Genomic DNA, 14,802 nt, shown 5'->3' with positions numbered 1-14,802 from the left:
CCCCCCACTTTCTCTTGTCCACTCTTCATTTCCATTTGCACAGCAGTGTGATAGGCCCACACCTCCCTAATGAGCACAACTTATCCATCATGCAATGCAGAAACAAGCCAAACCAGGGGGGTGCTGACTCCTCCTCCTCCTCCTCCTGATGTTTTGGAGGCGAGGGAGGAGAAGCGCTGATTAGAGCATGTTTAGTAACGTCCCCCCCCTCCATTAATTGACATGCATTATTTACCCTGACTATTTATCCAAATACCCACAGGAAAGGAAGACGCTCCATTCAAATGTTTGCTCAAGGGAAGCGTGGAAAAGTGTTGGCTTTTACAAGCAGTGTATAAAACAGGATCACAGCCCATGAATTATGAAGAAATATGAAGTGTATAAAAAATATGAAGTGTATAAAAAAAGAAATATGAAGTGTATAAAAAATATGAAGTGTATAAAAAAAGAAATATGAAGTGTATAAAAGAGGATCACAACCCATGAATTATGAAGAAATATGAAGTGCTATAACAGTATGATAGTATGATGATTTGAACACATTGTTATCAATGTCATTATTTTGACTTTTTTCATATACATATTAGTATTTAACATTATAATTAATAAACTTCTTAAAATAAAAAAACAAATTATTATTATTTCTGTTATTTTTGTTAAGGAGTTTTATACACATTATTGGTATTTTTTTTATATAAAACTTTTACACATTATTACTAACAATTTTTAAATACATTTTTTTTACACATTATTAATATTTAAAAAAAATATGTAAACAAAATGTTATACTCATAATTGTTTAGTTTGTTATTGTTTTATAAAACTTATTTTTGTACACATAATTGACATTTGTAAATATAACTTTATATAACTTAAAACTTAATAACTTTATTATTATTTAGTAATTTAATGATCTATTTCCCTACTTGTACACACATGACCATATTTTGAATACAACTTTGACTCAAATTATTGTTATTTTTTTGTATATATTTATTTTTCTATTACATGCAAATATTCATATTATCATTATTATTACTTATTGTTTTTTATGATAAATTATGACTTGAATGCACATGGTCATGACTCCATTGGCTAGGATAAATCACATGGTGTGACCCTTTGGAAAACAATAGTTTCCTGCTGGGGTTCATTCTTAGTGTACAAAAAAATTTACTCAATAAAATACATGTTTATTTTATTGTTATTCTTTTTGTATGTCTCTGATGTTCATAATAACCACACGTGTTATTAAAACATTACCAACAACACCAAATAGCAGTGGAAATGTGTAATTAACTGTTAGATCCGTAGCTTTAAAGTTACTAGCGCTAGCCTATTAGCATGTAGCATTCTCTTCTTCTACTGTATTTACATTCCCACGTAGCTAACACGCTGAAATGACCACCATCGCCCCCTAGTGTACGAGAGGCACACTGCGTATGGCCAGCAGTCACATTCGAACATGAAAACTAGAACTTCACATGTCGGTGTGAAAATAGAGGAAACTGAATTATTTGACGAATCAGACTGATTTAGTACATAGAAATGTACTGACTGTAAAAAGTGACATGACATTCGACAAGGCAGCAAACAAATATTCAATGATTACTTTCAAACTAGTAAAAAGAACATTTATATCATGTGCTGTCATCTGTGTCAGTAGAAATGTTCACATTTCAGTTGACAGGAATTGCGCGTTAAACTATAGAAAACATGTTGAAGTAAATTTTAAATAAATTGTATGTTTTACACACATGCACACACGCGCACACACACACACACTCACACTCACACACAACGCAACTACGATTGAAGTCCAAGAACCATTACAAAATAATTACTAAATGAATCTCACAAGTAACTTATACTTGAGTAGTTTTTTTTCACAGTACTTACTCAAGAAAGTATTTTGATGAATACTTCTACTTGAGTCTATCCATCCATTTTCTACCGCTTATTCCCTTCGGGTTCGCGGGGGTTGCTGGAGCCTATCTCAGCTACAATCGGGCGGAAGGCGGGGTACACCCTGGACAAGTCGCCACCTCATCACAGGGCCAAAACAGATAGACAGACAACATTCACACACTAGGGCCAATTTAGAGTCATATTATTCTAAAGTAAGTACAATTTTTGGGTGGTCTAGCCAGCTATGACATGACATGACATGACATGAGGTCTCACTCTGATGTGTTTCTGTGTGTTTGTTTCTGCAGGATCATCCAGAATCGAGTCCTGGTCTTTGTCCTGGGAGCCTTCATTCTCCTCACTATCATCCTGGCCATTTATTTCAATCTGCGAGGCCACTGATCCTCCTTGTCCTCTCTCTCTTTTGCACACACACACACACACACACACATACACACACACACACAGAAATAATAGCGACAAAAGTGTTGTTTGTCAGTAATTATGACAAATGGTTGTCATGAATCCAAGTTTCCCAAAGCCTGACAAGAAGATTTTGTTTCCCTCCTAAATCCATCTCCTCTTCCTCTTCCTCCTTCTTCTTGTCTTTCCTCCTCCTCTTCTTCCTCTTCCTCTTCTTCGTCATGCTCTGGCTTCCATCCTTTGGGACGCAAATAGATTTGTTGATGTCAGCATCTTCCCTGGATGAAGATGAGGATGATGATGGTGTCTCCTTATCAGAGATAAGACTCTCCATCACTTTGTTTTAGTGACAAACAACTTCTGTGTATCATAACTCTATTTATTATGTATCTACTTATTTGTCTTCTTCTTTTTAAAGGGCCTCTTTACAACAAGGGCACACTTATAGAGCGTTTATAACTGTTTATAAAAGCCTCGTTAATCATCAATTAAAAATAAAATCATAATGTTTATGTAGTCGTGACATACAGGCTGTTTATTAAAGTTCCATCAAACATTTATGGCCCTTATGATGCTCAATTATGAAGCGCTACCTAAGTTGGAAATTGCCACTCTGCTACGCTGCGTTAGTCAGTAATAAACAGTACAAATCAGTAGTACACAGTAATAATAATCATAAAAACATTAATAATCAGTAATAAACAGTGATAGTCAGTAATTATCAGTATTAAAGAGTGATAATCAGTATAAATTGGTAATAATCTCTAATAAACATGAATAATCAGTAGTAAACTAATAATCAGTGGTTAACAGTGATGTCAGTAATAAACAGGGTTAATGCGTAAAACAGTAATAAGTAGCAATAAAATGATAATCGGTAATAAACAGTGATAAGTCGTACTAAAAAGTGATCATCAGTAATAAACATTGATAATGGTAATAACCAGTAGTTAACAGTAATAAACAGTGGTAAGTAGTAATAAACGGTGTAAATCAGCAAACAAACAGTACTAAAATCAGTAATAAACCATTAGAATCGCTAATAAAATTAATCATTAGTTAACAGTAATGATCAGTGAAACAGTAATAGCAGTAACAAAAATCAGTAATAAACTGTGATAATCAGGAGTTAACATTAATAAACAGTAATAATCAGTGAAACAGTAATAGCAGTAAAAAAAAACAAATCTAATAAACTGTGATAGTCAGGAGTAAACAGTAATAGCAGTAAAAAAAATCAGTAATAAACTGTGATAATCAGGAGTAAACAGTAATAAGCAGTAGTTAACATTAATAAACAGTAATAATCAGTGAAACCGTAATAGCAGTAAAAAAAAAAATCAGTAATAAACTGTGATAATCAGGAGTAAACATTAATAAACAGTAATAATCAGTGAAACAGTAATAGCAGTAAAAAAAAAAATCTAATAAACTGATAGTCAGGAGTAAACAGTAATAGCAGTAAAAAAATCAGTAATAAACTGTGATAATCAGCAGTAAACAGTAATAAGCAGTAGTTAACATTAATAAACAGTAATAATCAGTGAAACCGTAATAGCAGTAAAAAAGAAAAAATCAGTAATAAACTGTGATAATCAGGAGTAAACATTAATAAATAGTAATAATCAGTGAAACAGTAATAGCAGTAAAAAAAATCAGTAATAAACTGATAATCAGGAGTAAACAGTAATAATCAATAGTTAACATTAATAAACAGTAATAATCAGTGAAACCGTAATTGCAGTAAAAAATAATAATAAACTGTGATAATCAGGAGTAAACAGTAATAATCAGTAGTTAACATTAATAAACAGTAATAATCAGTGAAACCGTAATAGCAGTAAAAAAAAAAAATTATAAACTGTGATAATCAGGAGTAAACAGTAATAATCAGTAGTTAACATTAATAAACAGTAATAATCAGTGAAACCGTTATAGCAGTAAAAAAAAATCAGTAATAAACTGATAATCAGGAGTAAACAGTAATAGCAGTAAACCGGGATAATCAGTAATAAACAGTAATAATCACTAGTAAACAGTTATAATAAATAATAAACAGTAAAAAATCCGCAATAGATCATAATAAACAATATTAATCAGTAATAAAAGTAACAATCAGCATTAGACAGTAATAAACAGTGATAATCAGTAATAATAGGTAATAACAGTAAAAAAGAGTATTAGACAGTCATAAACAGTGATAATAGGTAATAAACAGTAAAAAGAGTATTAGACAGTAATAAACAGTGATAATAGTAATAAACAGGGTCAGCTAGTAGTATTTTGGTGATGGATCTGTGACTGATTGCTTATGTTTATTAAGGCTTCATAACCCGTTTATAAGCCATGTATAAGGCCGAACGTGCGCCAAAGTGGACGATGGTGTTGCAAGCGTGCGTGAAGAAGTGAACATTGACGATGATGTTTCACTCTAAAACATGGATTATCACTTTGCAGCCTGGACTCACTATTTGGCAACTAATAGGAAAGGTTTATAAAGTTTGTTCATTACCAGAAACACTTTTTGCTTAGCGGAAGCTGACTGTCATTTGTCATCAGTGTGTGCCGTAGATCACCTGTTCATAAAGCATTATTACTTCAAGTGCACCACACTTGTGAAGTGTAATAGCAGCTTATTAAGCAGTAGTAAAGAAAGATGTTAATGAAGGCTTTACAAGCTGTGGATAAACGCTTTATAGTGAGTGCCGTTATTGGAAGAAGTGAGAAAAGTGGAAAAAAAGCCATTCTTGAAAGTCATGACATGAAATCAAATATTCTAGCGTATGTTTTAATGTAGAAAAAACCCAAATTGTCGCTCCTCATGACGCCCCACGACCCCTCCTTTTCCCGTCTTGTCCGCCGCCATTGTGGCATGGCACGGCGTGCTTCAAAGGCTCACATTAGCGGGCAACAAAACAGCGGCGGTGAGGGTCGGGGGCGGCCCACTGTGAGCTGTCAGGAAGGAAGGAAGTGACCCCCAGTGATTGTTTTTGACCACACGTGTGTGTTCATCTTACCTACATGATCACCCACTCCCCCTCTCAGCCTGTCAGGCGCGCTCGCGAGCGGAAGGCGGCGATGGCGGCGCCTTCCATTTGAAGTTGTAATGGTGTCAAAAAGTCAGGGCTGACTGACAGACGTCAGTCCCACAGGGCCTCATTAAAAACACAACCACTTGACAAGGAAATAATTGAGCGCCGGCGACAACCTGAGGAGGGGAGGGTGGGGGGAGGGGGGGGCACGGTCGTATAGCGGTGATGAGGGGTTGGGAGGGGGAGGGGGAGGGGGCGAAGCCCCACCCTCTCTCCTCGTTTTTAGATGGTTTTATTGTCTCTCCAGGACCACTTTGTTCATTAAGGGAGGGCGGGACAAGAAGTAGCAAGGTAACTAGATTAGACCCCGCCCCCTACACACCTTTTATTCATTAGGAGCCCCCAATCTTCTCTGAGTCCTTTAAAAAAAAAAAGTTTGCACATTTTAATATTCTTGAGAAAAGCGTTTGAATATTTAATGAGGTCAGGTGTTGACGTCCTTAAACGGCGCACCCTTGCAGTGCCGCCCATTTGCAATGATGAAGTAGGCTCCGCCCCTTTCATGTATGAGATCAAAGTCGAGGGGAAGCGACCTCCCCGCGTGGCGTTTTGTCCGACGACGAGTTGTCAGGCAAAAAGGGGGCGGTCCTTGCACACGCCACACACGCTAGACGTGACGCAACAACGGCGACGTGTGATTGCTACAATGTGTCGGCGACACAATCACGCGCTCGCAGACATCCTGCTTGCACATGAAGAGGCGACACAACGTTAGAATGGCTTTCTTATCACGCTTTTATCAAACTACAAGGGCCGCCTTTGTAAGGCGGAAGTGAGCGAGGGATGTCAGCATCTTCTCCTCTAACTCTACTCACCTACTGTATCTATCTATCATCAACAGCTCTGTAAATATTTACACCAATCATATTCATCTTCTAACTAACTTCTGTCATTAAAGAAATGTCAACGAATGCAGACTTGGACTCATCACTTGTGTGTCAAATTAAATATCACTTACAATAACATATTTTATATACATTGTAATAACAAATAAGCGTATAGTACAAAACCCCAAAACCAGTGAAGTTGGCATGTTGTTTAAATGGTAAATAAAAACAGAATACAATGATTTGCAAATCCTTTTCAACTTATATTCAATTGAATAGACTGCAAAGACAAGATATTTAATGTTCCAACTGCAAATAATCATTAACTTAGAATTTAATAGCAGCAACACATTGCAAACAAGTTGGCACAGGGGCATGTTCACCACTGTGTTACATGGCCTTTCCTTTTAACAACACTCAGTAAACGTTTGGGAACTGAGGAGACACATTTTTGAAGCTTTTCAGGTGGAATTCTTTCCCATTCTTGCTTGATGTACAGCTTAAGTTGTTCAACAGTCCGGGGGTCTCCGTTGTGGTATTTTAGGCTTCATAATGCGCCACACATTTTCAATGGGAGACAGGTCTGGACTACAGACAGGCCAGTCTAGTACCCGCACTCTTTTACTATGAAGCCACGTTGATGTAACACATGGCTTGGCATTGTCTTGCTGAAATAAGCAGGGGCGTCCATGAAAAAGACTTCGCTTGGATGGCAACATATGTTGCTCCAAAACCTGTATGTACCTTTCAGCATTAATGGTGCCTTCACAGATGTGTAAGTTACCCATGTCTTGGGGACTAATACACCCCCATACCATCACAGATGCTGGCTTTTCAACTTTGCGCCTATAACAATCCAGATGGTTCTTTTCCTCTTTGTTCTGGAAGACACGACATCCACAATTTCCAAAAAAAATTTAAAATGTGGACTCTTCAGACCACAGAACACTTTTCCACTTTGCATCAGTCCATCTGAGATGAACTCGGGCCCAGCGAAGCCAGCGGCGTTTCTGGGTGTTGTTTATAAATGGCTTTCGCTCTGCATATTAGAATTTTAACTTGCACTTACAGATGTAGCGACAAACTGTAGTTACTGACAGTGGTTTTCTGAAGTGTTCCTGAGCCCATGTGGTGATATCCTTTACACACTGATGTCGCTTTTTGATACAGTACTGCCTGAGGGATTGAAGTTAACAGGCTTAGCCGCTTACGTGCAGTGATTTCTCCAGATTCTCTGAACCTTTTGATGATATTACGGACCGTAGATGGTGAAATCCCTAAATTCCTTGCAATAGCTGGTTGAGAAATGTTGTTCTTAAACTGTTGGACAATTTGCTCACGCATTTGTTGACAAAGTGGTGACCCTCGCCCCGTCTTTGTTTGTGAATGACTGAGCATTTCATGGAAGCTGCTGTTAAACCCAATCATGGCACCCACCTGTTCCCAATTAGCCTGTTCACCTGTGGGGTGTTCCAAATAAGTGTTTGATGAGCATTCCTCAACTTTCTCAGTCTTTTTTGCCACTTGTTCCAGCTTTTTCAATACATGTTGCATGCATCAAATTCCAAATGAGCTAATATTTGCAAAAAATAAAGTTTACCCGTTTGAACATTAAATATCTTGTCTTTGCAGTCTAGTCAATTGAATATAGGCTGAAAAGGATTTGCAAATCATTGTATTGTTTTTATTTACCATTTACTCAACGTGCCAACTTCACTGCTTTTTGGGTTTTGTGTACCTTTTCAAATCATGTCCAACCAACTGAATTTAGCACAGGTGGACTCCAGTGAAGCTGCAGGAACATCTCAAGGATGATCAGTTGACACAGGATGACCCCGAGCTCACTTCTGAGCTTCATGGCAAAGGCTTAGATTTTATTTGTAATAAATTTGGAGAAAAAAAATCTAATAAAAACCCTTTTCACAGTGTCATATATGGGGTATTGTGTGTAGAATTTTGAGTACAAAAAAATATATATTCCGCTGCAACATAACAAAATATGAAGCGCTGTAAGTCCTATAAGGGGCGGTTTAGCTCTGTAGGTAGAGCGGCCTTGCCAGCAACTTGAGGGTTCCAGGTTCGATCCCCGCTTCCGCCATCCTAGTCACTGCTGTTGTGTCCTTGGGCAAGACACTTTACGCACCTGCTCCCAGTGCCACCCACACTGGTTTAAATGTAACTTAGATATTGGGTTTCACTTTGTAAAGCGATTTGAGTCACTAGAGAAAAAGCACTATATAAATATAATTCACTTCACTTCACTATAAGATGTCGGAGAGCTCCCGTTCTGATCTTTTGACATTGGTGCTTAAAAACAGCAAAATGTTCCTGCCTGTTGAGGATCTTTGGCGTACTGAAGGTGCTTCTAGACGGCACAATGCTCCTGTCTTATAAAGGATCTTTGTTAGGCTTGCATTTGAATATGTGATTCACAACTTTATTTATGGGATGAAGTATCACGTGTAAAACAGAGGCCGAGGCGGGCATCTTAATCTACCGACAATCTTTGCACGAAGGCGCTACAAAGCCATCTTGGCTGCTAGTCAGACTCCGCCTCACCTGGACATTCCTGGAGAGGACGCTTGACTCCCCCCCGCCCCCACCTCATGCTGGCTAATTTGCTTTGCATACGGCGTGTGAGCAGACAGCGTTCTAAATTTCCAACTGGGAGGAATGAGCGTTCTTCAAACGGCGCCTTGCCACTCACGCTCCGCCCGTAGCCCCCGAGATCTGAGCGCGCCGTGATCGCCCGCGACATCTTCCCCGCAGAAAACGGGGGAGCCGATCAGCTTTGATGGAGCACATCCGCCATGACAGGCTACTGAAGAGCCGGCTAATGAAGTGGTGCCGGGAGGGGGGGGGGTAAAGGTGTGTGTGTGTGGGGGGGGGGGGGGTGTTAGCGCTTTAGCATGACAGCCTGGATGAGAGCGAGGGATGGAGGACGGAGAGGAAGGTCCATGAGAAGGACATCCTTCAAAACATCTCCTTGACAAATTATGCACGTGGAAACATGTTCATGCACTAGAAGGCCCTCCCCCACGTCAAAAAGTACTTTCACCTCTTTAACAACGCTAAACAATTTTTCGATTTATTTTTATTTTTTTAAATCAAACTTGAATTTGATGCATGTTTTAGTGCAAAATAGCATCCTTTTATAAACCTTTTTACTTCAACTGCATGCCAGCATTGCTGCCTGTCAGGACACTGGAGCCGCTGGGACAATTGAAGTGTATTTATTTTCATAATAATAAATAATAAAGCTATAATTTTTATTTAATATTAGGAGTAGTATTACTATATTTACTATTACTATTATTTGTATTATTTATATTATAATGATTATTTATTAGTAGTAGTATTATTACTATTTATATTTGATATTATTATCAAGGGACAAGCGGTAGAAAATGGATGGATTATTTTATTACCACAGACCTGCAAAAACCACAAAAAAAGAGTGTAATTAGCATGTCAGGCCAGTAGTTGGCGATGTCACAGTAAAGAAACATTACATAAATTTACGTGCTATTCCACTAAATCGTGACCATCCACGAGAAATAACTTAAAAATGTGCATATTTATTACAAGCGAGTGTCATTAAACGGGTCTGCAGTACCCGGAGGAGCCAAAAAATGAAGGACTCCTAAACTGGAGAAGCCAAACTACCGAGTCATACCAAAGACTAAAAAAATGGGACCCATTACCTCCCTGCTTGGCACTCAGCATCAAGGGTTGGAATTGGGGGTTAAATCACCAAAAATGATTCCACTGCTCCCCTCACCTCCCAGGGGGTGAACAAGTAAAATGCAGAGGACAAATTTCACCACACCTAGTGTGTGTGTGACTATCAGTGGTACTTTAACTTTAACTACCAGTCTTATATTCCTACCTCCTGTCTGTGTGTGTGTGTGTGCTAAGTCAGGAGAGCACACCCTGACCATAAAAGGAGATGTTCCTGTGTAAGTGTCTGGAAAGACAACAGATGCAGGTTGTATCTTAAATGTTGGCATTAAGCTAAACATATGTATAGGGCCATCACCTCTGCATACAGAGGTCCAATTTTATTGCTAGAACTAATGCAATCCGCACACAAATGTCAGTACTCAAGAGCCCTATGTTGTTATGTGCCCAAAGTGAAATAGCTACTCGTTAACCTGCTGGATGAATATAACATTCACCATAGGCAAAACACAATGCGAGTTCATTAATTCACGTCATGATATTATCAGGGGCGCAGCAGGAAAGGGCTAGGAATACTCTTGCGGTAATAGTTCATATGAAGCAGCGTGTCATTCGTTCATTGACATTTGACATACACAAAACAGCCCACCCACAGAGCGCAGGGCCATGTGCTCAGCTGGTGTGCGTAGTACAAGTATCATAAACCCAGGGCCGAATTGGGGCCCTGAGCAGAATCTGATTTGAAGGCCCATTACAAAATGTTTTACTCTTATTTCAAGGGTGATGGGTCAAACGCAGAGAATAATTTTGCCACACCTACTGTGTGTGTGTGACAATCATTGGTACTTTAACTTGATGTGAAACTATTTTTATGCTTTTTTTTTAATCAAAGGTGAATTTGATTTGATGCATGTTTTCTACTAAAGCCAAATAAAAATAAATAAATCAATTGTTCAACAATCAATTTTTTGTGTGCAAAATAACAATTTGAACACAGCTGCAACTACCCTATTTTTCGGACTATAAGTCGCAGTTTTTTTCATAGTTTGGCCGGGGGTGCGACTTATACTCAGGAGCGACTTATGTGTGAAATTATTAACACATTAGCGTAAAATATCAAATAATATTATTTGGCTCATTCACGTAAGAGACTAGACGTATAAGATTTCATGGGATTTAGCGATTAGGAGTGACAGATTGTTTGGTAAACGTATAGCATGTTCTATATGTTATAGTTATTTGAATGACTCTTACCATAATATGTTACGTTAACATACCAGGCACGTTCTCAGTTGGTCTATTCTTGGTGTTGGGTTTTATCAAATAAATTTCCCCAAAAATGCGACTTATACTCCAGTGCGACTTATATATGTTTTTTTCCTTCTTTATTATGCATTTTCGGCCAGAGCGACTTATACTCCAAAAAATGCAGTATGTAAACCCAGTTCTCGACCAGCACTTACGATGACAACGTCTTTGCTGTTATAGTGTCAACAGTGACTGAGCAGGAAGGGGCTAGGAATATGTTTGTGGTCAAATTTCACATAACGCAGCCTGTCATTCATTCATTGACATTTTACCTGCGCTTTTTTACTGCTGATCGCGGGGCCCTTCGACATGTGCGTGTACTATACCAAATATGTATACTTGCTTACACAACACACATCTACTGAGACTAAAAATACTACTTTTTCTCATCTCATGGAGGTCCTGCATAAGCTGAGTTTATATTGATTAACCCCCCACCCCTTTTTTTTAACGCCATGACCTTTCATTTATTCTCATTCATTTTTAAAGAACTCCCAAGATTCTTCCATCCTTCCACCCCAGCATGGGGCCACATTTCACTCCCTGTCCCTCCTCCACCCTGAAAAGTCAGAATCAGGCGCAGGGGAATCAACTTGTCTAATGGAAGACATAATTTAAGTGGATTCTGCCAATAAAAGTACCGTATTTTCCGCACTATAAGGCGCACCTTCAATGAATGGCCTATTTTAAAACTCTGTTCATATATAAGGCGCACCACATTATAAGGCGCACCGCATTATAAGGCGCATAGAATAGACGCTACAGTATAGGCTGGGGTTACGTTATGCATCCCGTAGTTGCGAGACCTGTTGTGGCTCAATATTGGTCCATATATAAGGCGCACCGGATTATAAGGCGCACTGTCAGCTTTTGAGAAAATGTGAGGTTTTTAGATGCGCCTTATAGTGCGGAAAATACGGTACTGTGATTAGTGCAAAACGTACATTTTTTCCTCCTCATATTGATTGTGGGTCTCCAAGAAGTGCTATTGTGTTCTCGTCCAACGTAATGGACAACTTATGGCGGCGGCGGGGAAAGTTGTACATGTAAACAAACTCCGGTGCGTTCAAGGACCGCCGAACTTAGTAGGACAAAACGGCGCTCGCCAAATACTCTCATCAGTGAAGCATAAACACAAACATATTAAAGTGGATTTTCTAACAATTAGGAAGGTTTGTGTCAAGTTTCTCCTCCTACAGAAACTATTTTAAAACCAAAAATATATTTCCCCCCCATCTTTTCCCATTTTCATACATTTTGAAAAAGCTCCAGGGATCCCTGGCCTAGAACAACAACAGTAGCATAGCTAAGTGAGCTATTTGCTAACATTACACTCACATTTTAACAGCAACATCATGCTAGGTTAGCTTAAAAAACTAAATGGTCAAACTTGCAGCTACCACGTATGTCGCTGACTAATGGACAGTTGGAAGAGTTTCATTTTAAGATGTTTAGCAAAGCCTGACAAAAGTGTAGCGAACAAGGGAGACGATATGTATCACAATGTGTTGCTCATTAACAGGTTATGAAAACATTTTGTGTAATTATGCACTTTTGAATGTATCCTACTGTAATACCATCAACATTCAACAAAGTCTTTGAAATAAAAGTGAAGATTTTAACACCAGAGTGCCGCCCGGAGCTTAAAGCTTCTTCAGAGTCTGCAGCCTTTGCTAAAAATAATAATTAGCGTCCCTGGCTTGTTTTATGCTAAACAAGACTTTTGGCCTTTGGGGTCCTGGATGTGCTAAGTGTGGAGGATGGAGGTCAGAATCTGCTCATTTTTCTGTTGGCTTGCTTGTTAGTGTGAAAACGTTAGCTGGGACCATATTATTGTTGTCAATAAGTGAAGGTTTCTATTTATTATTATTATTATTATTTGTATTATTTATATTTTAATGATTATTATTCATTGTAATTTGTATTATTTATTATTATTAGTAATATTACTATTAATATTATTAATTAGTAGTAATAATATAACTATTATTATTATTTTGATTATTATTATTTATTAGTAGTAGTAGTATTACTACTATTATTTGTATTAATGATTATTATTTATTAGTAGTAGTAGTAGTATTACTATAATTATTATTAACTATTAGAGTAGTATTGCTATTATTTACTATTACTAGTAGTATTAATATTATTTGTATTATTTATATTATAATTATTATTTATTAGTACCGTATTTTCCGCACCATAAGGCGCCCTGGGTTAAAAGCCGCGCCTTCAATGAACGGCATATTTCAAAACTTTGTCCACCTATAAGCCGCCCGGTGTTGTAAGCCGCATCTAACTGCGCTAAAGGAATGTCAAAAAAACAGTCAGATAGGTCAGTCAAACTTTAATAATATATTAAAAACCAGCGTTCTAACAACTCTGTTCACTCCCAAAATGTACGCAAATGTGCAATCACAAACATACGTATATCAACATGGACAGAGCTGCGTGAAAAAAGCCACCCGGCCTCTTCGCGTAAACTTAAACTTACCTTAACCACTCGCTCATCTTTTCTTCATCCATCCCTTCGAGTTAGCTTTTATGATGACGCCGGCTGGAAAGGTCTCTTTTGGCAAGGTCTTCCTTTTGAATATCACCATGGGTGGAAGTTTCATTAGCATGGCAAGCTAGAACCACAGTGAAGGATGACTTCTCATTCCCTGTGGTGCGAATATTCACCGTACGTGCTCCCGTTCCACAGTGCGGTTCACAGGAATATCAGTTGCTGTGAAATACGGTAGTAATCCGTGTGCGGATGGAGAGATTGCGTCTTTTCATGAACCGGATCCTTGTCGCTTTGTAGGAGCCATTTTGTGGTCTTTACAGATGTAAACACACAAAGGAAATGAAACGTACGGTGATATCCGCGCGCTTTTTCTTCTTCTACGCGGGCGGGTGGTTGCTTACAGTAGAAGAAGAAACGCTTCCTGTTCTATGGGGGCGGGTGCTTACCTTGGCGGTTGCTTGCGTAGAAGAAGAAGCGCTTCCTGTTCTACCGGGAAAAAAGATGGCGGCTGTTTACCGAAGTTGCGAGACCTAAACTTTATGAAAATTAATCTTAATATTTATCCATATATAAAGCGCACCGGGTTAAAAGCCGCACTGTCAGCTTTTGAGTAAATTTGTGGTTTTTAGGTGCGGCTAATGGTGCGGAAAATACGGTAGTAGTATTATTACTATTTATATTTGATATTATCATTATTTTATTATTCACATGTGAATAATGCTGTATAATAGACTGTATTTATATTATTCACATGTAAAAAAAATACTTACGTGTTTATTGTCTATTGTGAGCGAACTGTGGTGCTGAATTTCCCCAAGGGATCAATAAAGTACTTTCTATTCTATTCTATTCTATTACCACAAACCTGCAAAAAACACACAAAAAAGGGTGTAATTAGCATGCCACGCCAGTAGTTGGTGATGTCACAGTAAAGAAACATTACATAAATTGACGTGCTATTTCACTAAATAGTGGCCATTTGCGTCCACGAGAAATAACTTATAAATGTGCATCTTTCTTTTTTTTCCAGTGTGCTGCACATTGATATATT

General features: G+C 38.2%; 1 protein-coding gene across 4 annotated transcripts in view; it reads left to right on the top strand.

Moving 5' to 3' along the window:
- Positions 1-5,548, top strand: part of vti1a (vesicle transport through interaction with t-SNAREs 1A) — a 309,169-nt gene extending 303,621 nt beyond the window's left edge. For all 4 annotated transcript variants that reach the window (XM_061966622.2, XM_061966624.2, XM_061966621.2 and 1 more), the window contains one exon: positions 2,217-5,548. In XM_061966622.2, the coding sequence (XP_061822606.1) occupies positions 2,217-2,310 (94 nt within the window). In that variant the 3' untranslated portion in view covers positions 2,311-5,548. The remainder of the gene's footprint in view (positions 1-2,216) is intronic.
- Positions 5,549-14,802: the final 9,254 nt, after the last annotated feature.

This window comes from Nerophis lumbriciformis, linkage group LG11, assembly GCF_033978685.3.
Source record: "Nerophis lumbriciformis linkage group LG11, RoL_Nlum_v2.1, whole genome shotgun sequence".
Classification (NCBI taxonomy): Eukaryota; Metazoa; Chordata; class Actinopteri; order Syngnathiformes; family Syngnathidae; genus Nerophis; species Nerophis lumbriciformis.
The sequence above is the reverse complement of the archived record's forward strand: the minus strand, read 5'-3'. Positions and strand labels throughout refer to the sequence as shown.